General features: G+C 46.3%; 1 protein-coding gene across 1 annotated transcript in view; it reads right to left on the reverse strand.

Annotated features, from left to right (window-relative positions):
* Positions 1-11,510: 11,510 nt before the first annotated feature.
* LOC144142950 (tachykinin-like peptides receptor 99D) overlaps positions 11,511-27,679 on the reverse strand; it is a 405,848-nt gene continuing 389,679 nt past the window's right edge. Inside the window, exon 4 of the mRNA XM_077674780.1 lies at positions 11,511-18,788. Within this exon, the coding sequence (XP_077530906.1) occupies positions 18,660-18,788 (129 nt within the window). The 3' untranslated portion in view covers positions 11,511-18,659. The remainder of the gene's footprint in view (positions 18,789-27,679) is intronic.

Below are 27,679 nucleotides of genomic sequence, written 5' to 3' on the forward strand. Positions count from 1 at the left end.
AAGAACGCAACTACTGGAAAGGAAAAAGAAAACCTAGAAGCTGGTGGAACAAGGAAATTAAGGAAGCTATAACACAAAGGCAGCAAGCCTCGAGAGAGCACAGGGAGGCCAAGCGAGTGGGAATGCAAACAGAGGAAATAACTTTGAAGTGGAATTGGTACCGCCTTAAGAATCTGGAAGTACAAAACCTTGTACAGCAAAAACTTAAACGAGATAGTGAGCGATGGGTCTGGAATATACGGACAAAGGATAAAGGCGCGCCGAGAAAGTTTCGGGATCATGTCAAGGAACTAAGGAAAAAGACCGAAGAAGTACAACGTCACGTCATAAATGGCGAAGGCCAGGTACTAAAAGGGGTAGAAGCGGGTTTTCACATGCGCTCAATGATACAAGAAAAGTTCAGAAGAACGGAGAGAGGGCTAAAGCATTCAGGGAGTGGGGCAAGCGAAGTGCGTACAGATAGAGAGCTAAAGTTCGAGAATCTAAACTGGAAAAAAGCCGAAGAAAATGTTCCAGCTAATACGGCAACAGGGACGGATGAAATTCCTATACGCTGGGTCCAAAAAGCAAGCACAAATGATTCGAGCAATCGAAAAAGTGATAAAAACTAAGCAAGTACCGGACAATTGGCGTAAGAGCAGGATGAAGATGATATATAAAGGTAAAGGAGACAGGGCTGATGCCAATTCGCACAGGCCTATTACAGTTACCTCAGTGGTATACAGGCTTGCAATGCAAGCTATAAAAGCTGAACTCCAGGCGTGGATAGAGGGGAACAGCATACTGGGAGAACTACAAAATGGTTTCAGACGAGACAGACGCTTAGAGGACAATTTATTTGTCCTAACCCATTGCATAGAGGTGTCAATGGCTCAGGAGCGACCACTATGGATAGCATTTCTCGATATAAAGGGAGCCTACGACAACGTAGATAGAGAACTTCTATGGAGCATACTTGAGCGGGAGGGATTAGGCCACGACTTTATACAGCTGTTGCAGGGAATTTACAATGAGAGCGAGGTGCAAATTACCTGTGAGGACCAAAAGTGCACGGAACCGGTAGTCACAAATAGAGGTTTAAAGCAGGGTTGTCCTCTGTCGCCATTGCTGTTCATGCTGTACATGGCTAGACTAGAAAGAAAGCTTGAAGGCAGTAAAATAGGTTTCAATCTATGTTATAGCCGCAAAGGACAGGAAGTGGAACAACATATCCCGGGACTGATATATGCAGATGACATAGTACTACTAGCAGATAGCAAACAGTGTCTGCAACGGCTCACAGATATCTGCGGGGAAGAAGCCACTGAACTGGGCTTAGAGTTTCGCACAGCAAAGTCGGGAGTTCTAGTTTTCAATGACAACGCCCGTAACGAATCGGTATTCGTTCAAAAAGCAGCAATACCGTGGGTAACGGAATACAAATATCTGGGCATATGGTTAAACGAAGGTCAGGCGTATCTAAAAACTCGGGAAGAGCATTTAAGAATGAAAGTCAGAAGAAACGCCTCTATCATGAAGCACAGATATATAACGTGGGGATATAACCGATATGAAGTAGTGAGAGGAATCTGGAAGGGAGTAATGGTACCACCACTCACCTTTTCAAATGCAGTAGTGTGTGTCAAATCAGATATTCAATCAGGGCTAGAAGTAAATCAGAGGGCCGTAGGTCGATTGGCATTAGGAGCACACAGTAAAAAAACAAATGAGGGAGTGCAGGGAGACATGGGATGGGCATCCTTCGAAGTGTGAGAAGCGCAGAGCATAATATGTTTTGAAGCACGACTTAGAAATATGGATGATCAGAGATGGGCGGCCAAAGTGTTACGGTATATTTACATGAAAAGTGTGGATACACAGTGGAGGAAAAGAACCAGAAGGCTCAGGACAAAGTATATGAAACCTGGAAGTGCAGGGGAAACGAACAAGTCAATAAAAAATGAAGTGAAAGAAACAGAAACAACGACCTGAAAAAAGAGGATGAATGCGAAGAGGTCCTTAGATATCTACAGGATCGTAAAGCAGGAGATCACAAGGGGAAAAATATTCGATAATACCAAAGGGAGTGCATTGCTTTTTGAAGCCCGAGCGGGTTGCTTGCGGACAAAAACGCTTATCCGCGAGCCGGTACAGGAAGAACTATGCGCAGGCTGTGGAAATGAGCCAGAAACCATGCGACATATTGTAACGGAGGGCAAAAGTATCCGTCCAGTCCTCAGTGATGGAGCCATCCAGCTTCCGGAAGCCCTTGGCTTTAAGGTTAGCGAAAAAGTGAACTGGACAGCAGTAGAGGTTAGTAAAAGAAGGTTAGAATGTTGGTGGGAAAAGAGCAGAAAACAATCTGGGAAGACATGCGAACAAAGAAGTCAGACTAGCACAAAAATTTCATAAAAGTATTTGCTTTTTATTTTTGACATTATTTTTTATTTATTTTGTGTGTATTTTTTTGTCGAGGTGATTGTACAGAAGCGTTGCGACTAAGGACGCTGTGCAAACGCCACCCCGTTACAAAGGGGACGCCACTAAGCATCATCATCATCATCATCAACCGCAGGAAATAACAACAAAAAAACCTTAACATAAATACCCCAGAAAGTGGTGGGGAAACAGTCCCGCCGGTAATGTAGTGGTTATCGCACCAGACATGTATTCTGGAGGTCGTGGGTTCAGATCCCACCCGACGGGGATTTTTTCACCACTTTCTTTGTGACTCAAAAAATTCTTCATCTGTTTCTATGACCCACCACATTCTTCCCTTTGCTTTTCGAGGTTTTCTTGACTGCCAAACCTTATTTCTGTCTTAATTCAACTAGCCCCTCATTTCGCATTCTGATTCGCTACATGCGTAGTGAGCACCTCTGTTCTGGCAGTCTTGGTGCCATAGGAAGATTAAGAGGGTTCAACGCGGGCCAACCACTCTCGAAATGTCGTACACACTCGAGTCACGGCCTGTGGGTTAAAAAGAAGGTCACTTCACCCCGAGTAGTCCGAGTAGCACTGGCTACCTCCCGCAATCGCAGGGAACAAAAATACATTTACATCAATACCCAGAAAGTTGAGGGTAACATAGCCCCGCAGGTAGCGTAGTGGTCATCGTTCCAGACGCGTATTCTGGAGGTCGTGGGTTCGGATTTCCCCGGCGGACATTTTTTCTCCATTTTCTATCTTTCCAAATTCTTTATGCGTTTCTATGACCTAGCACATTTTGCCCATTGCTTTCCGAGGTGTTCTCTACAGTCAACCCTGTCTTTATTCCACGAGCTCCTCATTTCGCATTCTTATTCGCTTCATGCATAGCGAGGGCCTCTGTTCTGTCAGTCTTGGTGCCATAGGGAGCTTAAGAGGGTTCAACGCCGGTCGACCACTCTCTACATGTCGTAGACAATCGAGTCACTGCCCGAGGGTTAAAAAGAAGGTCCCCTTAACCTAGAGTAGTTCGAGTGGCGCTGGCTACCACCCCAAAGTGCCGGAAATAAAAAATACCTTATTATAAATACCCGAGAAAGTGGTGGGCAAACAGCCCCGCCGGTAGCGTAATGGTCATCGCAGCAGACCAGTATTATGGAGGTCGTGGGTTCGGATCCCAACCGGCGGGCAATTTTTCACTTCTTTCTTTCTGACTCAAAAAATGCTTCATCTGTTTCTATGACTTCCGCATTTCCCCCTTTGCTTTCCGAGGTTTTCTTGACTGCAAACCCTTATTCTGTGTTACCATTTACCGAGCACCTCATTTGCCATTTCTGATTCGCTATATATATATATATATATATATATATATATATATATATATATATATATATATATATATATATATATATATATATATATATATATATATATATAGCAGTCTTGGTAGCTAAGAGGGTTCAACGCTGGTCGACCACTCTCGACATGTCGTAGACAATCGAGTCACGGCCCGAGGGTTAAAAAGAAGGTCCCCTTAACCTCGAGTAGTCCGAGTGGCGCTGGCTACCACCCCAAAGTGCAGGAAATAAAAAATACCTTATCATAAATACCCGAGAAAGTGGTGGGGAAACAGCCCCGCCGGTAGCGTAATGGTCATCGCAGCAGACCGGTATTCTGGAGGTCGTGGGTTCGGATCCCAACCGGCAGGCAATTTTCCACCACTTTCTTTCTGACTCAAAAATTTGCGTAACTCGAAGAAAACCTAGTGCATAATGTTTGCAGTACTGTGAACAAGCGGAGAGTAATTTTTTCGTTAATGAGACTTAATTAATTCATTGTAATTAATTATCTAACTCGAGAAATACTGCCCTAATCACTAAAGTGTCAATGAGGCATTTGTAGGTAACCACGAGGGGCATCTAACTGCGCTATTTTCAGCGACTAACTAATTGCATACTCAGTTATTCTGACTGATAAAGGAAACCCGCGAAATATGAAAAATACCACGTGACGACGCTTACGCACGCATTGTAAAGAAGCGTCCCCAAACAAAGCTGATTGAAAGCAACTGCTTCGCGTGTTACCCGCCCGAAGAGACAGCGCATCACCTTGATAATAGCATGCATGGAAGGAGCAGCAGCAGCAAGATTCGCGGAACGCGTGTGCAGATAAGGAACAAACTCAGTCACGATTTCTTCTTTCTTTCTTTTGTCCATTTCATTCTGGCTAACTCAGAGGCAGCCTGTTTGAGGGCGTTGCTTTACGGTGCGCGAGGAGGCGCCGTCACGTGGTATTTTTCATATTTCGCGGGTTTCCTTTATCAGTCAGAATAAATATGTACGCAATTAGTTCATCGCTGAAAATACCGCAGTTAGATGCCCCTCGTGGTTACCTACAAGTGCCTCATTGACACTTAAGGGATTAGGACAGTATTTCTCGAGTTAGATAATTAATTACAATGAGTTAATTAAGTCTCATTAAAGAAAAAAATACTGTCCGCTTCTTCACAGTACTGCAAACATTATGCACCTGGTTGCTTTCGAGTTACGCCTTTACTCTTTTTTTAAATCTTGGTGCATGATAGCTGGGACACCCTGTATATTGTGGGAATCGCCATTTTCACGCGAACCCCTTTCTGGCTAGCTGCCCATCGCGGCCGGCGTGCACAACGTGCCTCGCTCACGCGACGGGAACCATACGGGAGGGCGCCAGCGACCGGACGGTTTGTTGTCGCCCTGGTGGAGGCGTTGACCCTTTTCCCCTCTGCCTTACCCGAGAACCAGTTCTTCCTCGATACTAGCGCCACCAAAAGGCGAGGTCTGGTGGGTTGTCGCATGACGAGAGGACGCTCTCTTGTCTTGGGGATCCGGTAGCGCGTGGACGTTTCGGCGCGCCGGTCCGGACCTGGGGAACGCGCCTCAATGGGACGCGTCCGGGCGAGCTGGGAGACTGCAATGGCGCTCGCACGCGCAGCGCTCCGCTGCTCCGGTATGCCATCGGTGAGTCGAACCATCTCGATCTCTAGCGTTGTTTAATGCCTCGCTCCCAGTGTTACCGTTATGGCCTACGATTAGTCTGTATGCAGTATATTTCGTTTGAACTTTGCAATAAATGCATTGGTGTTTTGCCCTCTGCGCTTCCTGCCTTTGTCTGTCTCCGCAAACAACGAACCCGTTCGCAGCCGGCGCTCGCAAGTCATGTTTGCTGAGCGCGGATGGCTGCGGGGTGGGAAATAACTAGTGTGTGAAATGTTGAATCCCACAATATATATATATATATATATATATATATATATATATATATATATATATATATACGCGCTCGCTAAGCCCATTGAGTAACTGAGCCACCGCGCTAGCTCAGTGGCTCGGGCGTTGCACTGCTGAGGCCAAGGACTACGGCTCGATTCCCGGCCGTGGTGGCGGTTTTTTTATGGAGGCGAAAACCGACAACGCCCGTGTGTTCGACATTTCTGCGGACGTTAAAGGCCCCTAGGTGGTTAAAGTAATCCATAGCCCTTTATTATACGGCGCGCCTCATGACCTGTTGTTGCGATCGGCGTACGGTGTTCCAAAGACCATCTGCAATATTAACGGGTTTGATCACTCAATCCTTGCGTCGTCCGGTTTCCTCCGGCTTCTTCCCCCTCCACTCATAGTCGGGGAGCGACCCGGCTTTGTGCGCAATGACGCGGCTTCGACTGACGCTACTGCTGGCCACAAGCCGCTTTCGGCGGCTTTACGGTAACTGAAGCGCTCGCACCCGAGGCAAGCCACAATGACCGAGAACGTTCCACGGAGTGGGTGACAGAGGCGTCGCGCGCCATTGCTCTTTCGGCGGTAAGCTAAGTGGTCCTGTCTTCTTCGGCTGTCATCTTCTCGCATCGGGGGAACCCTTTCGGGGTGTTTCAGAAACGCCGCTGTTCAACGAGCGCCGAACGCCGGATTACCGAAGGGGCCCAGGCGCCACCCGGTCGCTTCAACCTCGGGTGGTCCTAAGGGCTTCTACCTTAGGAAGACTGCACCACCGAAGTCAACCTGACGCTGACCTGTGCGAGAGGAAAAGCGCCTTCTCTCTGTGAGTGTGTGGGCGGGAATTTCAGTGCCACGGATATTTGTGATTGTTGCATTCCTCAAAACAGCGGGAGAAAGGGTGAAAGGGGGCGCACCCAACCAGGTTTTTTATTGCTGCGCTTGCAGGAGCGAAGAACCCTGTTCACTCTGTCAATCGCCGTGTAAATGTCTGTACATAAAATTACTTTCGGCGCCCTACTCGGCCCCAATGTTTCCACTAACTCCGGAACAACAGACGCCATTACCGATCACACTAGCAGACACGCAACACTGGATGGCAGTAAGTGGGATTGTCTTCACACCACAGCGAGATCATTTCCACTGCGGACGGTATCGTCTCCCTGAGGCATCGGTTGACTCCAGAGCATCGGAGCCGACTTCTCAGAGGCATGACTGCAAAGTTTGGGGAGTGGGAGGCCATTCTGTTTGAGGGATTACCAGGCTGTGCTTACAAAGCGTAGCGAGGGAGGTAAAATGTATTACTCTATCACGCGAGGTTACTTTGGCGTGTCAGGGTAAGAATTTTTTGTAGTAACAATTGGTTGCACTCGAGACAGACATGAACCTCAAGTCGCTACGAAAGCCGCAACTCCTAGAGTTGGTCACAATGTTGGGTTAAGCTTGGGTGATGAGAAAAGAAAACCAGAAATCATTGAGGCTATCGAAGCATTGAGGGCAGAGGACGATGAGCTCTCAGAGTGCCTGGAGCTCATGAAAGAAAGGGAGCAAGATCAGAAAAAGAAAGAGAGGAGGAAGCACAGTGTCGTAGAAATGGCCTAGAGATGACCCGGCTCGAAATTGAAATACTGATAGGCCGAATCAGTAGTAGTGTTGGCGGGGCCTCTAGTGGAGGAGAAGGTAAGCTGTCGTTCAAAATGAAGGACGCCGTGCAACCGTTGGAAGTGGGTGAAGACATGGGTATATTTTTGGTTAATTTGGAACTTGCATGTTCCCTAGAGACACTTGGCCGCAACGCATACTTTGTTACTTTGTGAAGCCGCCGATATGGTAGCCCGCTTGACTAGACGAGAGGAAGTATATTACGAAAAAGTGAAAGCGTGCATTCTAAAGAAGTACAGGCTGGCAGCGCATGCTTATAGGTAGCGGTTTCGGGAAGGTGAAAAAGGGAGAAATGAGTCATGCTCAGAGTGCGCGCATAAATTGATGGCGAATTTGGAGGACTGGCTAAAGGAGGAGGGTGTGTTTGGCGGCCACGATAAAGTGTTGCAAAGCCTCGGTTTCAAGTAGTTCCACCGCCGCTCCCCGCAAGCATGCGTAGCTGAGTAATGGACAAATCAGATCTCACAACGGGGGCACGAGCCGCCAAGCTGGCTGACGATTTCACTTCGCGTCATGCTTTTGAAATGAGAGAGGGTCCAAAACGGGAGTTCAAACCCAAACCGGAAAAATGGCAAAAAGACAGCGTCTCTCGAGATGTCCAGGGAGCTGGCGACAAAGAGTTGAAGCACCATGACGGTGAGAAAGCGCAGACTACAGAGGACCCGGCAAAGCACCAGCAAAGGTTTTCGAGAAGAAGCTACTACTGACTTGCTTTAATTGTCACCAGCCGGCTCACGTGGCAGCAGGGTGTCAGAATCACAGGGTAGCTTTTCTGGCGGCCGGTGAAGGTGACGTGAATAGGAAGCTGCTGGAACTGTACATTCAGAAGATGACGGTGAACAGTAAACGCTGCCGAGCCCTCTGTGATTCCGCGTCGGCTATGGATGTGGTGAATCCATCTTATGTAGCACCAGAGAAGATCTCAGGCGAGTGTGAATGGATCAGGCAAGTGGTTGATGCAAACAGGGTGTGTCTTCCGATCGCACGAATACGTTTCGAGGGTCCATTCCGGACATTTGACACAGAGGCTAGGTGTCGCCCAATTGCCGCCCGAAAATCCGTAGCTCTTTCCCAACCGTTTGCATGAATTACTGCGTCAAAGGCTTTGAAATTTGGAGTAGTAGTCCAAGCGCTGACATGTTTAAAACCTTCGGATTTGGCGACGAGAGCACCCAGATGAGACAAGGTGCCCCCCCCCCCCCCCCTCACAGCCAGTGCGTGGGAGAGAGCAGCACTTCAAGCGTAGAGGCGCCCCCGTCTGCCACGAGAATTGAGGTGGCATCGCAAGACTCTAAACGCGAGGGAAACCCTGGAGACAAGGATGAGTTATGCGACTCTTTAGGTGAGTTATTTGTCGCACCCACTTCCGAGAGCCTGCAGAAATTGTTAGGAGTAAACAGAGCTGCAATTATAGCTGAACAAAAACGAGACGCAACGCTTCAGAACATTAAGTTGGACAGAAGCGAGCTAGTAGCAAAGGAAAATATTCTTTTTTCAGGATAGGGATGGTATAGTGTACCGTAAGTACAGGGACTATTAGGAGGGAGTACAGTTTGATCACTTGGTTGCGCCAGAGGCTTATCGTACGAACCCTCGCACCGGGTTCATGGCCACCTGATTGCTCAAGGGCGCCGACGGCATTCAGAAGTCAAGGTAGCGACGATTAGAGATTTTCCGCAGCCCCGTACAATCACCGACATCCGTTCTTTTTTGGGCGTAGCACGCTACTACCAGCGATACATTCACAGGTATTCGGAGTTAGCCAGCCCCCATACTGACGCTGTTCGGAAAACGGGACCCCTAACGATCAAATGGGATGAGAAGGAGGAGCAAACTTTGAATTATTTGAAAAGAGCGCTGACGAGCCAGCCGGTGCTTGCAGCCCCTGACTACAGCAAACCTTCTGTCATTCAGTGCGACGCCAGTGATCGAGGCATGGGGGTGGTATTGGGCCAGAAAGGGGGGACGGGTGACGAGAACCCTTGATTTACGCCAGCCGGACGCTGACGGTGAGCGAGGAAGCATATCGACTCCAAAAAGGAGTGCTCGTGCCTCGTGTGGGCAGTTCAAAAGCTAGCTTGCTACATCTCCGGCTCACATTTTGTTATTGAAACTGTCCACTGTCCCCTCACATAGTTGCAGACAATGTCCGCTAAGAACGGCCGCCTCCTGCGCCGGAGCCTCGCTTTAAGGCAGTACTCATTTTAGGCCCGTTACAAAAAGGGGGAGCTCAATGGCAATGCTGACGGCCTTAGCCGCAGCCCAGTATAGAGATGGCCTCGAGGAATATGGTTTCATTTTTTCTTGAAATAGCTTTTTATTCCCAATATTGAGATCTGCAGTTGGTATCACTGTGAGTCCCTTTGTTGATGCGTTTTGTATAACAGAGTTATTTTTAATCAGTTCATATTGTTGTATTGAGTGTTGCCACATTTGATGGGTTTTAGTCATGTGTTTAGTCAGACTGGTGGTATTTCAGGAGATTGTCCTTGCGCCCATTTGCTTTTAGTTGTGTTTTTTGTGTTTTCCGGGACAGGCCAGTGCACGTGAGAGAGCCATGAAGCCCTCCGCGACATGGAAAGCCACGGGTGTTCCCGCTAGTGTCTGGGCCACGATTCCGACCGCTTTGTCGTGTTAAAAAATGAGAACGTACAGTTACCCTTCGGAAGGACTGATTGAGGTGTTTGTGTGCCGGCCCGAAGTGTCTACCTGGGAAAGACTTCCTCCTACACGGGCTGGAAACCAATGCCGTCGGGAGCTTCCCGCCGGGCGGCGATGCTGTTACGATCGGCGTATGGTGTTGTGAAGACTGTCTGCAATATTATCGCGTTCAGTCACCCAATACTTCCGTCGTCCTGTTTTCACCGGTTCCCCCCCCCTCCCCCCCTCATCGAAGGGGAGCTACCTTATTTTGTGCGCAATGACGCGGCGGTGACTGACGCTACTACTGGACACAAGCTGCTTTCGGCGGCTTCACGGTAACCCAAGCGCTCGCCGGCGAGGCAAGGCACAATGACCGAAAACGTTGCACGGAGTGGGTGAAAAGGCGCCGCGCATTATTCCTCTTTTGGCGGCAAGGTAAGGGGTCCTGTATTTTTCGGCTGCCGTCTTCTCGCATCAGGGGAACGCTTTGTGGCGTGTCAGAAACGCCGCCGTTCAACGAGCGCTCGACGCAGGATTACCGACGGAACGCAGGCGCCCTCCGGTTGCTTCAACCTCGGGTGGTCCAAAGGGCTTGGACCTTAGGAAGATTGCACCCCTGAAATCAACCTTACGCTTACCTGTCCGAGAGGAAAAGTGCCTTCTCTTTGAATGTGTGGGCGTCAATTTCAGTGCCACGGATTTTCGTGATTGGAGCATTCCTTGAAACAGAAAGAGAAAGGATGAAAGGGGGTGGACCCAACCTGGTTATTTATTTCGCGCGAGCAGGAACGCAAGAACCCTGTTCACTCAGTGAAACGCCATGCAAATTTCTGTACATAAAGTTTATATCTCGGTTCCAATGTTTGCCCCAACTCCGGACGAACGGACGCCATCACCGGTCACGCTACCCGATCCGCAACACTGTGTAGCGGCGGCGCCTTAAACCTCACAATCAATCAATCAATCAATCAATCAATCAATCAATGAATCAATCAATCAATCAATCAATCAATCAATCAATCAATCAAGCAAGCAAGCAAGCAAGCAAGCAAGCAAGGAAGCAAGCAAGCAGGGCGTTTATTAAGTGGTGCAGCCCTCTCCCAACACCGATCAGAGATACGATGATGATGACGTGCGAGGGAAGAGGATGGGGTAGATGTCGATGAGGATGGTAGTTGCGCAGACGACGAAATACGGGAGTATTTGCCCAGGGTGTGGTGGCGGGACACACGCTCACGATATATCCATCTGTCTATGTTCTGTATATGCTACCTCGACACCAACCACTCCTAATAAGTTTGTGAGCGTTTCTGGAATGCAACCCTTATCTTGAGGACAGCAGTGTTTATATCCACAAAATTGACTGGGCATGACAAAGACATGGTCAATATTTGAGCTGTTTTATCTCGTTTTCCATCGAGAACGTCACTGATTACGGTCGCCTTGTTTACGGTACCTCTAATAGGTTGACTGGAAGAACTAAAAAGCAAATGCAGAGAAAGAGAGGTGTGAGATTGTTTAGTATGTGTAAACTGAAAAAGTTAGTTCTATCTATCGCACTCAAATAATAAAGGGGTTCAAGGAAATATTTAAAGTAAAAAGAAAAATAAAGGTAGAAGCCTTTAAAATTGGCTATTGGTAACCCTATGATTGTCAGTAAAACACAGTACAAGAACTGGTTGAGAGCACAGGGAGTTTATTGGCAGAACTGGTGTCATCTCATGCGCGAGAAATGACGAGGAGTACGCAACGTACGCGCATCGTTAACGTTCGAATATACGCAGAAATCTGATGTACAGGCAATTCTTGAGGATGTTAGGGAACATTAGCACCAGGCGTGTTTAAGTACATTCGTTCCCCTGTAAGAAGAAGACTTGTAAAAGCTAAGCGCACACACCTTCATTATGTATCATCCTAATGCGCTGCATCTCTTCTTTATGTCATGAGGAACATGAAAACCCTCAAAATGTTTATTCACTAATTGGCGTCCCAATAACCATAGCCCTTTATATTTTTTCTTACGCACAGTGATCGGGCTCGAGGTTTTATACAGCCAGGGATTACCTGGCGTAAAATAGCACACCGAGGACGAAACCGACACGTTACTGATAAGTACATGTACCTTAATAATGGACCATGCATACCATATATACACACTGTGCACACGCGGAACAGGCGACCATCACTTTCAGGTAACAATAAGGGCTCTGTGTATGTATGAATAAATAAAAAAAGCAGAGTCCGATGAGTCAGTCACCACGACTGGGGTATAGAGAACGGCACAAACACTTCGTAACTTCATGGTATTGAGCTGCATGTGTTTCAGCACTCAGAAAATCGAAGTCATAACAACCACGCACCTGAGCAAGAGATTATGCATTATGTTCGTTACACATGACAGATGAACAGACAAACATGTACGCAAATACGCAATATATACATGTGGCAAACAAACCACTCGTTTTTGGGGGAACCACGCATCTCAGCATTTCCCCCTCAGTTTAAAGGGTAGACTGTTAATCAGCCTTTGCGACCAAACTTTTAGCATATATCGTGTGCCCGTCCTGTTGACTCTGCCAAGCCGAACGACCAGTCGCATTTTTGCAACGGCGGTGTCCTCGGGTGCCATCAGCACCATTGGCATCCCAGAATTGCTGTATGAGGTTTGGGAGAGTAGGTAAGCATGACGGCAGGTGGCCAGATTTAGGCCTTTTCGGTACGCACGAACAAGCAGCGGGCAGGCACAAAGCGCAGCGGCCGTCACAACCGCTCGAATCCGGGGCACGCATCACGGGCTGGTTTAGTTATTTTTACGACGCTTCTGTTTGACGGAATAAACCCTTTTCAATCGGCTGCTACGAATTATTTTTCGTTATTTTTCTATCACTCTGGTGTCGGTGGTGTTGCGTATTATCTGCTCCCACGTAAGCGTCCAGACCGTACGAAATTTGTTCTCTTTTGTGTAGCGCACCTGCCTTGGGGTGGGAATTCCGCATTTAGAGTGCAGCAAAATATGTTGTGCGGCAAGACCATGGGAAACAAAACAGAGTGAACAACAGTGCATGAGAAGGAAACGCTTGCCACGAGGAGATCATGAAATGTCGCCGGGCGACTTTATTTGTACTTGTTGCAGTGCTCGAAGGAAGGGTTTTTACCCAAATATTTTCGGGATCCTCCTTTCCTCTCCCATCCGACATGGTAAAGAAAAACATAGAACGATCCGTATGGAGCGGTATACAGCATCTTGTTTCTTTTGTTGCTTTCCTTTGGCATTGTAAGAGCCTTACACAGCCAGCCCCGCGTAACGCCCTGCATTCGCACAAACCTGCATAACTGGCGGAAGCAACACATTTAATCGTTGCAATATCGTAAACGGAGACAATTGGCCGAACACAATTTTGAAAAACCAGAGAATACAAAAAATTATTCGTTCTACAAAAATGAACTGAGGAGATCAAAAGTATGCATCCTAAAGATCTCATCCCAGAAAACGAACACTAAACTAGAAAACCCGGAAAAAAAACCGCTGGAAATACGAATAAAAACAGCGAAAATGATCATTCCAAAATGAGGTCTTTCCACGAAAATGCATAATTGGCAGAAGTAACACATTTATTCGCTACAATAGCATAAAGTGGCGTTATTGGTAGAACGGAATTTCGCAAAAACCAAAAAATACAACACTATAAAAATAAAATGTCACAAAAATAAACTGGCGAAATCAAAAATATGCATCTTAAACATCTCCGACAAAAATCTAACACTAACTAAAATAGCCGGGAAAAGAACCACGCAAACTTGAATAAAAATAGCAAAAACGGTCAACCCTGCTCTACACTTTCCATCTGCTTAAACATACATAATCGGCGATCTAATGGCCATTAATTGTTATAATGCTAGAAATTATATCACTGACAAGAAAGAAACAAAAGAAACCATAAACGCAATAACATAACTTAGCGTACATCACTAGTCATTGCCAAATATAGCTGTAATGAACTGACAATGTAGAGAACCACCGCGGTAGCTCAGTGGCTATGGCGTTGTGTTGCTGATCCCAGTGTCGCGGGTACAATTCCCACACACAGCGGCCGCTTATATGATGGAGGCGAAAAACAAAAATTTACACCATCTTCCCGCGATGGGAACCATGGGGTAGCTGCGACGCATCGGGGGTTGCCGTTGCGTTATTCAAATCATCGGACGATGTCATCGGAGCGCCGGCGGCGGAACGACTGAGCGGAGCGGCGCACTTACCGCGTTTATATGCAGCGGAATGAGAGTGCAGCGCATGCGCATGTGTTAACCGAGCGCAAGCGCGAGCGCAAGCTGCGCGCTAGTGCACAGCTGGCACGGCAACGGGATCGAGCTGACCGCGCTGACGCACAGATGGCGCTGCGGTGAGAGCGGCGGAGCGCACAGCTGCCGCGCCGAGGATGCGGACTACGCCGCGACAACGACGCGGGACAAGGCGAGTTAAAGAGATGCGTCGCATCTAAAACTCCCGTGTGTTCGACATACGTGCATTAAAGATCCCCAGGTGGTCAATATTAATCCGGAGCTTTCCACTACGGCGCGCCTCATCGCCTGTTTAGCGTCGGCGCGCTAGCGCCCACAATAAATTAATCAACAATGTAGACGGACGGCGTAACAATGCTACGCATTTGGATACAATCGTTTGAATTTCTGCAGATGGTTTTCCCGTTTTTCGGGCTGCTAGTCATTGGAGTGTTTTCTGTGTACGTCACATTATTCTTGTTCCTTCTTTCAAGGACTACATGTGAGACCATCTACTTAAGGAATGGTCTGTAGACAACAGCTTAGATATGCGCGACGCGGCGCACGGTATCCAACAGTTTTGAATCCTAACGTTACGTCGCCCCGACGGTTCTTCCGTACCATCACAGATGGGCATACGTTTCTTGCTATATCGTACATGTGGCCCCTGATAAGGTCGACCTCAGTAGTAGACATGTAAATAAGCCAGGCAGATTCACAGAACATCATTTCACTCCAATCTGTTGCACGTAGTGCGCTCTCCTCAAATTTCGTTGTGCAACTGCTGTTATTGTGTCCCTGTTATTTATATAGACGCCACACTCTCATTAATGACTTAAAAAATATTAACCGTGCCTATTAGAACTTATCTGCACAATGGCGCGTTACTTTTGACACCCATCCTGTAGCAACGAAGAACTATGCCTCCACGGTGTCTACTCATCCAGGCTTCGCCAGTTATAGGAAAGCACCGGGGTTTTCTGTTTTTTAAATGATATTTGCAACCCTGCTCTTTTTTATAAATGCAGCCATTGCTGCATCATCAGCTGCTTATTTATCTTGCGCTCTATATCGTTCAGCTCAAAATCGTTTACGTTGACTCAATATCTTAAGATTTTAAAGTCTCCTAATCAAAATACTTGCATTAAATCGTGACCCTTCTACTAGGAACTTCGTATTCATTAAACGACCGTACCTAGCCAACCCATTAGTGTAGAGTTACTGAACTTGCCAGAAGTACATTTATACCAAAGGTAGAGAACAGCACACAGTTCTGCCATTTAGTTCTATTTTATTTAACAAAATCTTGCATCGGAATATTGGAATTTTTTACATTCATAATTTAACCATAGCTTCACTTTAATAATTCCACCAGCGGTCAACAAATATATAATTCTTGTGCAAGTGTGATCAACATGTTCCTAGCTCCCTTTGGTACAGTGACGAAATGGTGGCTTTTCAAGGTAACATATCTCCCTGGAGGTGTTTTTAGTACTAAGCTTGACGAAAACTGCAGAACTTCTGCATCAAGTTTGCATGCTGGCCGGGAATTTGCGTGTGATTCCCATCTTAAGTGCGCTTCGTTATTCTTATTAACCAAATCTTTTTATCGAGTGCGTTTTCGTCCATGATACAGTTTTTAAAACACTCGTAGAACGCTATTTGCTGACGTGATATGCTGCCATGATCACAAGAGGGAAACAAGTGAAATGCCCATTCCAACCATACCGTTCTCTCTACATGCCCAATTTTCCTGAACCATTCAAACGAAATGTTTTGTTTGATTAATCGACTTATTTAAGCGTGTAAAAACTAGTCCCGTACTCTTGGCTTCAGGTACAGACACCCCACCGACAAAACGTAAGTTCGAAAATTGTCAACTGTTCAATGTTATTTCACCGCCCATTGAAACGCCTTAGCGAAACATTAGAAGTTCAAAGAGTTGTTAACTTCCAATGCTGTTTAATAACTGAACTGTAAGATTACCGATGTTCAATAAATGGTATATTCACCACCGAATTAACACAGGGACTTTGAATCAAGTAAACTTAGCCATCAATCTTCGATGTTATTTCAAGATAAACCAATTAACAGGTCATACCATGAGCCATCTCAAGAGAGTGCCGTGAGAATAAAGCTTTACGGCAGGACAAATGATCCACACGAGATTTGGCATGGCAGACAAGCATGGTTCTTGCAACACAAGCCCTTCATGACTTTTTGCCTCCATGAGAGTTATTTGGGTCGGCCTCCCACCGTCGGTTACTTATACATCAGTACGGTTTCTGAGCAATGAGGTCACATTGTCAAGCAGATCGATCCTACAGGAGCATGACAAACCATTGCCTGCATGGTCCATTCGAAATGCCCGGGCTTAACATACAAGCGAATTCATCGATACAGGCAAAAGCTTAGTGCGTTCTCTGAAACGCTCTTCACCTTGAAAAACCAACAGCTAGTATCATCTATATGGTAGTAGTAAGCCATGCAATTGCACTCGCGGAAATTTTGTTAGGAGTGAAAGTTCGTTTTCTCGTACCTTAGAATAGGTACAACATCTTCGCTTTTCCGGCGGGGACAGCTATAACACGAAGACCTCAGGCTGGTTTGCAGCCAACTTCAGCACAAGGCAATCTCTGAATACATCGGAATGGGCCCATAGGTTTGTTTTTTTATCGCACTGTTTTTTAAGTTTGAAGTTGTAAGCTTAATAAATGGGCTACACGCTGAGCGTTCAATCTGTCGGCTTTTCGCTGAAGCTCCGCACGTCCTTGAGAGAAGATAAGCAAATTGACCCTGTTTTATAGCAAGCTATGTGTCAAGGTAACGAGCTCCACCTCCTTTTTGGGACAAAAAGCTCTGCGCATTTCACGGGACTAAGAAGAAAGATCGGACGGGCGAAGACTCACAACTAAATTTCATTGAGAAAAAAAGCGATGTACAAATATACACCTCCCTTTGCACAGGCGCACACGGCAGCCACTTCTGTCAATACACCGGCGTGCTAGAAAATTTGTACTCATTTCCATACAGAGTTACGGAAGACTTACTAATACAAATTCTGGGGTTCTTGCGTCTGATAAAAACATCTATCCGCTCGCAGGCGACTTGTTCCCAGCCTTTGCCTAGCACTTGCGCTTCGCGTACGCGTGGGTTATACGGTTTTAGGCGCACGACGTACAACGTCATGCCACCGTCCTGCCTTCACAGTCCCGTCCACTGCGCGCAGTTTTTCGTCCCAAAACGCAACACCAACCAGCCCAACCACAGGCTATACTGAGCTTCAGCTCCATCGTCATCCGCACACAAGTGACCACATCTGAAAGCTGCGGTGCTGTCGCCACTGCAGTGTAAATTCGGTAGACAGTGGATTTCAACGGCCGCAAGCCACACAGGGAAGCCGCAAAAAGCTGGAAAAGCCAAATGCAAAGTCCCAATCCTCGACCAACGCTTCGGGTCCTTTTTCAAAGCTCTATACCTCCGTCTTTTCGTGTGTGTATCTTTGTACATTGAAAACAAGAACTGTAAGCAAAAGCAATGGGTTGCTCACCACAAAGGTTGTCATGGGTGAGTTCAGAAAAGTTTCCCTGTGCGAGGTGATGCACCAATACCGCCACTATGCACATAATGCCTGCTTTCGTTTTCTACGTGTTTCCGTCTCGTTGTTTCAGTAGTGTTTCGGCCTCTGGAATGCGTACCAACTATCCGAAATGGCTCTCCTACTGTCAGTCGCTCATCCTACAAAGCACTTGTCAAGATGGACGCTTAAGACTGTCAGTCTGATTCATCATGTTTAATTTCGACGTAGCAGGCTTCCTTAGTCTGTGACGACATTTAGTTTTGTGCTCATGTAATCCCGCATTTTGACTCCCGTCGAGATACGGTGGCCTGCTCGTATAGTGACAGGAAATTGACTAATTAAGCTCGGTGGCCTAATACTTCGTCGAACTGTCCCCCCTTCACTCTCGAGAAGTTTTTCCCCGTTTCGTTTGTCACATTGCACTGTGACTGCCGCTACCCATTCAGCCCGAGATGGTGTTTGCCATAACTTCCTGGAATTTGGTAATGCTATTCGGGTGACATGACTGAATGCGGTATTAAACCCTTCTTAACCAGGATTGGTGCTCGAAACGTTCAGACAACTTTAGGTCCTGGACAATCTGTCGTGGATGCGTCCCCCAGTGGCATCTCCGATTATGTCTGTACCCCGCGGAGTGGGAATTGCGAACCTATGTTTCCTTTTCTCCACACACACACACACACACTAATGGAAACCACAAGTGCCGTGCGCGCTTCTGACGCGTAGCTTCGATGGCGCACGCATCCGGCCCTGCTGGCGGCCCCAGGTGATGGGCCCTATAGAGCAGATGTCCTTGTAGCGACCTGAACACAAGGCTTCAGTCGTCGCTGGTCCGTCGCTCAGGAGTAAGAGCGCATTGAGTAGCGGGTAGACATGGAGGTGTTAGTCTGGCGGTAGTGCGTCTCCTCCTTCTTGCTCCTCGACGAACAGCACCGCATGCGTGCCCGGAACTCCGCGCTGAACTTTTCCTGCGCCAAGCGGTAAACAGAAAGGAAAATGCAGTCGAGGCTGGCATTACGACACAACACGGGTGATTCTGCACACCCCTTTATTCACTATATCCCAAGCCCGACAGATCGAGCAAGGGGCACATATTACATTACCATTCCCTGTTCGACTATTTTTGACACAATAAAGTTAGAAAAGTTCCAAGTTCTGCCTTCAAAATTAAAATTTCTTTCCAGGCTCAACCAACCTTGTTTAGTAGTCTTTGAATATATCGCAAAATTAAGAAAAGGAATGTTAAACTTTTTTTTTCTCAGACCAAAGCACAATTACCTGTGCATATACGCATACTTCGTGCGGGAATATGTGTGATGGCGGAGTTTTCTGTAAATGCCATTAAAATACTGTGTTACAAGAGAACGAACAAAGACGGTTGAATTCCATAGAGACGGGAATTTAATCTTGGCGCTTATGGCTGCCGACTCGATTGGCTCCACCCCGACAACAGGATCGCGAAGGACAAACGCGAGGCTCAAAATAAAAGCCCCGAAGCGATAGGATGAATACAAAAAAAGGCGTGGCGGGTGACGTGGACGTCGGGGAACACTCCAAGATAAAAGACCATCTCCAACATGGGTTCCATTATAGGAGTTTCTAAGTGAGCATTTGTTCCTTCCTCCTCTATATTGCTCTCGGTGCAGGCGCACGAGAATGGCAAGCTCAGAAAATACTCCCATGGGCTTCCGTCGCAGCGCCGTACCGTTGAAGCCGTGAAATAATTGGGAGAATGGAGTTCGTTTCTTTTTGTACAGAAGTCTCCAGCCTATTTTTTTTTTATTTGAAAGAGTAATGTCACTTCTGGAGTCATTAAAATCAACGGCAAATTGGACATTAACGCTGTCCAAGTGGACAAATTGTGGCTTTCCGAGCGCAGGTGTATTAGCAAGAAAATAATGTTGTTACCGCCGTGGTCAGCAAAGGCCGCACTCAGAACAAAACCCCTGCAACCACTTTTATACTGTGCACCTAGGCGATCAAGCATAGCGACCAAAGAGGAAAAAAAGTGGCCAGTTTTGCGCAATAAAGAGAGACATCAGCGCTTTTCTCTCACGCCATGCAAGGACGGCGTTTTTATTGCATTGTGAAAGTGCACGACAATTTTCAGGGTTAGAACAAGTGCAAGGTCTCTTACGTATTCATCAATGAATTAGAACCTTAGATAACACACAGCGTTAAGATTGTGCATAGTATCAAAGCAGACGAGGAGAATGTTTCGTGCACTTTAGCGAAACCGTTTGTAACAAAGTAAGTGTTTTTAAAATGCAGAAATTCGTTTCTTTATATTCTCACTATATTCCTTTTTGTTAATCTGCGCTTTTGCTCACGATCAACGGAAGCAAAACTCATGCGTGTTATTTTGCAATTTCTATAACGATTATCTCGTGAGACTTTTCTCTTAGATTCCATAAAACACATATTCAAGATGAGTAAAGACTTTAAAGTCTTTACCCATCTTGACATATTTATAAGCTTGACATATTTATGAACATAGACTAATGAGCGATTATAAACCACTTGTTGAACCTGAGCGGCCTGTCCGTATCACCGAGAAGAAGAATAATTCAAGTTTTCCTTTGAAGTTTGCAGTTTTATACATTATGCGCACGAGCAGCCGCCTAAAGATTAGCTGAAACAACACTCGAGCGCTGTACTTAAAAGTAAGTTTTCTTCACCATGGTGCATATGGAAGCTCCGTTTGCCCATGTAAACAACCTAATCAACACCGGTAACGATAAAATCAGGCCGAACACACAAAAAATACCAAAACAGGTTGGTAATGGATACAGAAGCATCTAACGAATTATTTAAAGCAAACATGAGTCTATGTTTAGAGTTAATCCCCATCGGTCTTCCAGACTTGTCAACGAAAACTGATATCTTATAGTGAATTGACGAACGAAGTCGGTTAACACATCGCTGCCTGTTTAACCCTGCCTTCCGCGTCAGCCGTAAATGTTCAAACAGCCACTTTCCTGTTGCTATCCTGCCCTTTCCTACGTTCTAGCCTTCGCGTGTGCTCCCGTCTCGGGCAGTTACCCGCTTCGCAGGGCCGCTGTACGAAAATCGTACGAAACAATTTACAAGGTTTGTCCAGCCTTTGTGAGTTGGCGTTCCTACGCGTCAATGTTTCCTCGGTGTCTTCGTGTCAAGCTGCGTGTCAAGCTCCAGCGGTGACGCAAGTCAAGACGACCCGTTTTTTTGCGCCACACCACTAATGAGCGGCTGGACTTGTCGTCTAGAGGTAGTGTTGCCTTTGGAAAGGGTGTGACGTGACAAGCAATATATACAGGCAGCGTTGATTAAGATGAATGTTCTTCTAGTTTGTTAAATTATATGCCTCCCAAATTTGGCGTTTAGCGATATTTATAACACACTATTGAAGACGCGGGACGAAAGAAGAAAGACAGACACGGACAAGCTCCATGTTATTTTCTCGTCATCCTTTGTCTTACGTGACTGCGCTTTACACGTCATGAAATGGAATACCAAGTCGCCCCATAGTTTGTCTTGATCGGTTAAATTTCCCATCGTTACTGATAAGGTGCGCAAGAAACGAGGCAGCCATTAGCACTGAAGGCAGCGCACACTGTTAGGATGATACAAGAAATGTCAGAAAGTAACTACCCAATCAAAATGTACAGTTAACGTGGCCGCTGCTGGTGTCGGGTTTAGTGAGGAGACACGTGAAATCGGTGAAACCAAAAAACATAACATATAATAAAACAACGGTGTTAGCCAACTTCATTGTCCCTCAACAATAGAGAGTGCCTTTTTCTTGTCCCATACCTAAATCAACAATGGTCATTATTCCTAATGGAACCTAGTATCTTAGAATGGTATCGTATGACAGCGCCAATGTCGAATTGTTTACATGCTTCCTCATTCAGGCGTGCGGGTGTCTTGTGTCAATCCTCGCAATACTGCCTAGGTGCGTACATGTGGCCACTAATAAATTGCTCGCTGTGGACAATAGAAGCAACTTATATGTAGAGGAGTAGTGTGTGTTTACTTGTTTACGCGTCTGCTTATGTTCCGTATTGTGTGCATGCCATTTGTAAGTAATGAAGCGCTGCAACCAACTACAAGGTGATCTTGGCCCTACAAGGTAATTATTCTAGCCGGCACGCCGGATGGACACAGACGGCTACTTGTTCCTCTATAGACGGCCGGTTCTCTAGTTGGAAAGCCTGAGTAGCCTAAAGTGCCCCGCAATCACCACCAGGGCATTTAAACGGCGCTTAGTCGTCCGTAGCATGTACCTACCGGCGTCGTTACAGGGCCGACAATAGATGCATGAGAGGCTGTAGAAATAGCCTGAACTTTGGAATAAACGCTTTAGCAACCTCTATGTTATCCTGCAGTATGTAAGAAGGAATGCTGCGCCAAGGCTACAGTTGTCACCCCGCGGTCGCTACTGGTTGGGGACGCAATGCGAAGCGGCCGCCAGCAGCGTCGCGCCCACAAACAAGTGATACGGAGAGTCACAGTAATTATCAGATCAAGTCACCCAAGCTTTCATCGGTGTGTCGAAGCCGCGGAGGTCACGGTGTGGCTGTGCCGCCGAAGTTAATCCCATGTGGCTGTCTAAAGTCCCGCCACGCTACTGTAATGCCGTGCCTATGCAGATACTGTCCGTGGAAGCGGACCTCGTAGAAGATCAATAGAAAGCTATTACACGCGTTAGTCGGTTCGCAAGGCGCTTGGAAGCAGCGCCCCAGTTCGGTACAACCAGCCAGCGCCAGTTACCGTGCGCGGTGCATCTACACACTCACAATAAAGCTTGCCGACAAGCCCACCTCGCTACGTTCATTTTGGCTCCTTAGCGCCTCATTTGTTGGGGTGAGGGCGTCGATTAAATTGTCACATGCGCGCCGTTCACAAAGCTTTCGATTTTTTTCAAGCGTAATATAGTTATACCTCCCTTTCAAAGTTGGTCAGCGTAAACCAATTTTCAGCGCCAGTCCGGTTCGATGCCTATAATTGTTACGCCAACGAATTACTGTCTGATATTAGCAGCGCCTGATTCACTGGGAAACATGATGTTTGCCCATATTCGATGTACATGTGGCCCACGAAGATTGACACTGATTTGAAAATAAGAAGGTTGTTTTACACGCGATAAAAGGCAAAGACTTCACGAATGATCAGTAGTTGTTGCAGACGGGGGCCAGGCCTGTTAGGCATAACCCTAACCCTTATGCCTGTTAAACCAACTGCAGATATTAAAATATCCGTGGGTACAAGAATAAACGCTGTTTTACTGGTGTACATCTAAATGCCGTTCTTGTCACTCAACTAACCTCAGGTACGCTTCGTTATTTCAGAGCACTTCGGAGAAATGGAGGTCTCCTTACCTCTTCCTACCACAGCGAAAAACATTTTGCCGTGTAGAAGTTCAACTAAGTTATTGAAATGACAAAAAAATTACAAATAACCCTACTGAAACGTTCCGTATATACGGAATTATGGGAATACGGAGTTTATACGGATTATGCCGCCCCCAAGCACACCAAAAGTAGACGTTAGTATAAAAAACCGGGAATCACATTAGTGTGCGCAATAAAAACGTTTGGCACAGGTTTGGTGTTTTCATCTTCAATAATAAGCAAAATGACGCTCCGTATGTTTTCCGTATATTCCGTATATACGGAATTCATACGGACAATGATTTGGCGGTTCTAGTAAACTTACAGACATAAAATTGGTGTCAAATTTTTTAGATTAGTATGCGCTATTTTATTCACGTGTGTTTCTCAAAAATATTTCGTGTTTTGTTGCAGCTTTGTGCCATTCTAAGAAAGTACTCCGTATTCCCATATTTCCGTATATACGGAACTTTTCAGGAGGGAATTATGTTGTATTTTATTTGTTTAGAGACAAACAAAAGATTCACATTGTTCAAATGATTTTTTTTATGTCCGGTGAGTTGGTTTTATTTGTAGCTTATTTAGACTTGCATTACTTTGATTTGCGTGTTCTTGCTGCTTCTAGCATTCTTAATTAGGGTCGCATTTTGTTAGTGCTTATTGTGCTCTAACAGTAGCATTTGATTTCTCAATTTATGGCAACCATATGGTAACCCTCAGAGGTCACCGGCCGATAGTACGGGTAGGACTAAAATCAGAACGCTGCTGCGTTCCCGCTAAACAATGCATACGCAGGATATTTGAGTTGTTCAACTGCAGCAATGTTTCTCTGGCTGAACCAGTATCTTACATACCAACACGAGTAACCATAATGAATTTTACCCGCTGAATCTTGATTTTAGCGAACGCAATGTCGCTTCCGTGCTCCCGCTAAACATCTTCCTCGCCATTGGTTTCAGGTTGTTCTTTCTTTCCAAAAATATTTCTTTCCAAAAATAAAACCTCTACCGGGGTGACCACCAGCTCTATATAGAGTCTTTGGAGGCTGGTGCGTCTCAGAAACCGGCGCACTTCTGGAGGTATGTACGCGGCCGTCCTAAGGCGTCTAAAGAACACATTAGCCTGTTTAATTACGATGGTCAACAGCTTGAGGATATTGCTACCAGCTTTGCTCAGTACTTTCATTCTGTCTTTCAACTGCCTGATGGTAACCACGAACGCCTATCGTTAATTAATGTCTAATTTTAATACACTTATGTTCGATGGGAAACTTGTCAATGATAGCCTTAAACGAATGAAACCACCATTTTCCAGTGGTGCAGATGAAATTCCAGCAGCCCTCATGAATGCTTACGCCAATATTTTTCTGCCTGTTTTAACTTCCATTTATAATAACTGTTTACTTTTCGGCAAATTTCCTTGTGCATAAAACATCGCTCCAATGTTTACAGTATTGAAGTCTGGTGTAAGTCTGCCGTTACTAACTATCGCCCGATCTCACTCCTTTGTGTCGCCTCAAAACTCTTTTAGTTAGCTATGCACAAAGTTCTTGCTGCCTGCGCGTACGTTCTGATACCAAATCAGCACGGCTTTTACTCGGGACGATCGACGGATACAAATTTTCCCAGATTTATGGCCCAGGCTTCGGCTACAGTTTGTGAAAACGGCCAGTTGGACGTCATTTATTTCGGCCTAAGTAAGGCGTTTGATGTGGCGAACCATCAGTTATTATTTACAAGCTTAATGCATTCGGTGTAGACGCAACCCTTGTGGCCTTGTTGTCCAACTGTCTCGTTGACCGACCCTTTTATGGAGATGTAAACAACAACAAGTCTGGTGTTTACACTGAAACAAGTGGTGTACCTTAACGTGTCGTGCTGGATCCACTATTGTTTTCGATCTTTATCAACGATGTGTCAACAGTCTTAACAAAATGTCAAACTATTTAGCCACATTAGCAGTGCTCAGGACTGTTCTGCCTTGCAGAATGATGTGTTGGAATTATCGGTCTGGTGCACCAAAAACTGTCTAATTTTGAACCCCGCTAAAACAAAAGTTATCGCGTACAGCCGGAAAGCCCACCGCCTACTCTTTTCCAACAGTATTGAGGGAGCTCCTTTGCAGAGGGTTGAGGAGATTAGGGACCTCGGGATGCTTTTTGACAGGACCCTCTCTTTTTCTCTTATATTAGCACATCATCTGGCGACTTCTCCGAAGTCTTGGAAATGTGTGTCGGATTTAAAAGGAATTCTCTTCTCCAGATACATTTCGAGTGATATCCAATACAATATCTATCCCTCAATTAGAATATATTTCTGTTGCCTAGAAGTGAATAGTTAAATCTAGTAGCGAATAAATAGAACGTGTGCAGAAGAAGTTTCTATCCATATTTAAGCACCGTCATCACATTCACAGTCCTTGTCCTGATTCTGACTTCCTCATAGTTCTTCCAATGCCATCCTTGAACTGCAGACATATGCTTGTAAATCTTACATTTCTTCATAAAATTGTTCATGGTGACCTTTCTTGCGCAGACTTTCTTAGCTGTTTAGATTTTAGTGTTCCACAAAGGCCCACCAGGTCGCATCACCCGTTCTTGACCGCTGCGCGCAACTGGAATCATTATCTTTTGCGCAGAATACAAAATTCTTACAACCGCTTCTTTGAACGCCTAGATATCTTTCAAAGTTCCTTTCACATTTACCGTACTGCACTGTTCAATGCAGTATGGTAGAGATCTAGGATGTCTCTGTCGTTCATTTTTTCTCGATTGCTGGGATTTAGTTTCTCCGCAGTTCTGTTTTTAACCAACTGATAGTTGCCTATTCTTGAAACTGCTTCCTGTAATTTGTTCGTCTTATCATTTGTTTCCAGATTCTTGCCGTTGTTTTTCTATTATTACAGCAAAGCTGTAAATGGCTGGGATCCACAAGATCGTCTCCGGTCCGAGAGCGATGTAGACAGGAATCGCTAGCGAGCGTAGCGCCACGTTGCGGAGCCCACTCAACTCCCCGGAATCGTAAAACTGCGCGCCACACCCCCCGGGCATGGAGAAAATCATACAAAATTAACAAAATTAAAAAGGTCCTAGGGCCTTCATAGAGCATGCGCCGTGATTACTATACCCGCGCTATAATAAATTTCTACCCACGATTACTGTGTGTTTTGTAGCGTAACCTACACTGGCCGAGGTTGAGCAGTTTCGCGTGTGCCACGAAGGGCCGTTCTGCGCAAGCGCGAGGGGCATTGGATTAGATTCGATTCGATTGGCTTGGCTTAACTTGGCTTAGCCGGGCTTGGCTTGACTTGGCTTGGATCGGAGTTGGATTGGAGTTGGATTGGGTTGTATTAAAGTGGATTGTGTTGCGTCATAGCCGCGGCAGACGCACTGGCGCCGGCGCGTGCCCAGGTGTGCGCCTCAATTGCGCAGTAGCCAAGTCTGACGCTGCGTCGGAGCCGCTTGACAGCTGTTTCACGTGGCTGGTGAAGAGGCGTGCTGAGCATGCGCGAAGAGCATTGACTGGACAGGAGTGGACTTTCAGTTAATAACCAGGAACAATGCTCAATCGCAAATTACAAACAAACGTGTTTTACTTCGTGCACCCCTTGAACCAGTCAAGCCTCACGTGGAGGCTCGGCACCGCAGCTTTGCTGGCCGTCCCTCTTCATGGGGTGGAAGGGCTCTGAATTTTTACTGTTAAACTTTGTTCCTGTGCTTGTTGTGCGGTCTTTACAACATGCAGAGCCACAAAAGCGTCTTTTTTTATTTTTTACCTGCACGCACCTTTCACTCCACCAGTGTTTTATTTGTCATTTTCACTACTTCAATTTGTGTGTGTCTTGTCACTGGTTTGTTTCTTGCATTATGTTTCTTGTATATTGTTTTTATATACCGTACTTACCCGATTCTAACGCGCCCCCGATTCTAACGCGCACCCAATTTTCCTGGCAAAAAAAAACTAAAAAAACTCGCACCTCCGATTTAACGCCCTCGGAACTTTGTGACCCAGACAAACGAATGCGAGAGAAATGGGCGATTTATTTCCCGAAGTAATCTCACTCATCTCACTCCTCGTCGCTTTCCGCTGACCACAACATCTCGTCCTCGGTGCCGTCAAGAGCGTTCGCGATGCCACACTTCTAAACGAACGTTCAGCCATGGTCGATGGGACCGTGCCCCACGCCTCGCACGCCCATCCAGCGAGCTTCCCAGAGGCGCACGCTTCAGCCGACCGCTCGTTTTGAACGTGTGAGAGCCGCTGCTGCCATTGCTGTTATCAAGCGCGCAAGTGGAACGATTTTACGATTTCTGTGAACGCCGATAGAAAAGCCTAGGCGCCTATGTTTACTGCGTTCGAAAATTGTTGCTAAAGGCTTTGGCGCCCAGTTGAGGTGGTGATGGCGATGGTTGGGATGAAATTTCCGCTGTTTCGGCAATTTCGGTTTCGTATCCGATTCTAACGCGCATGCGATTTTTCGGCCTATTT

The sequence above is a fragment of the Haemaphysalis longicornis genome, unplaced genomic scaffold (assembly GCF_048455015.1).
Source record: "Haemaphysalis longicornis isolate Haplotype H1 unplaced genomic scaffold, Haemaphysalis longicornis Haplotype H1 scaffold_1, whole genome shotgun sequence".
Classification (NCBI taxonomy): Eukaryota; Metazoa; Arthropoda; class Arachnida; order Ixodida; family Ixodidae; genus Haemaphysalis; species Haemaphysalis longicornis.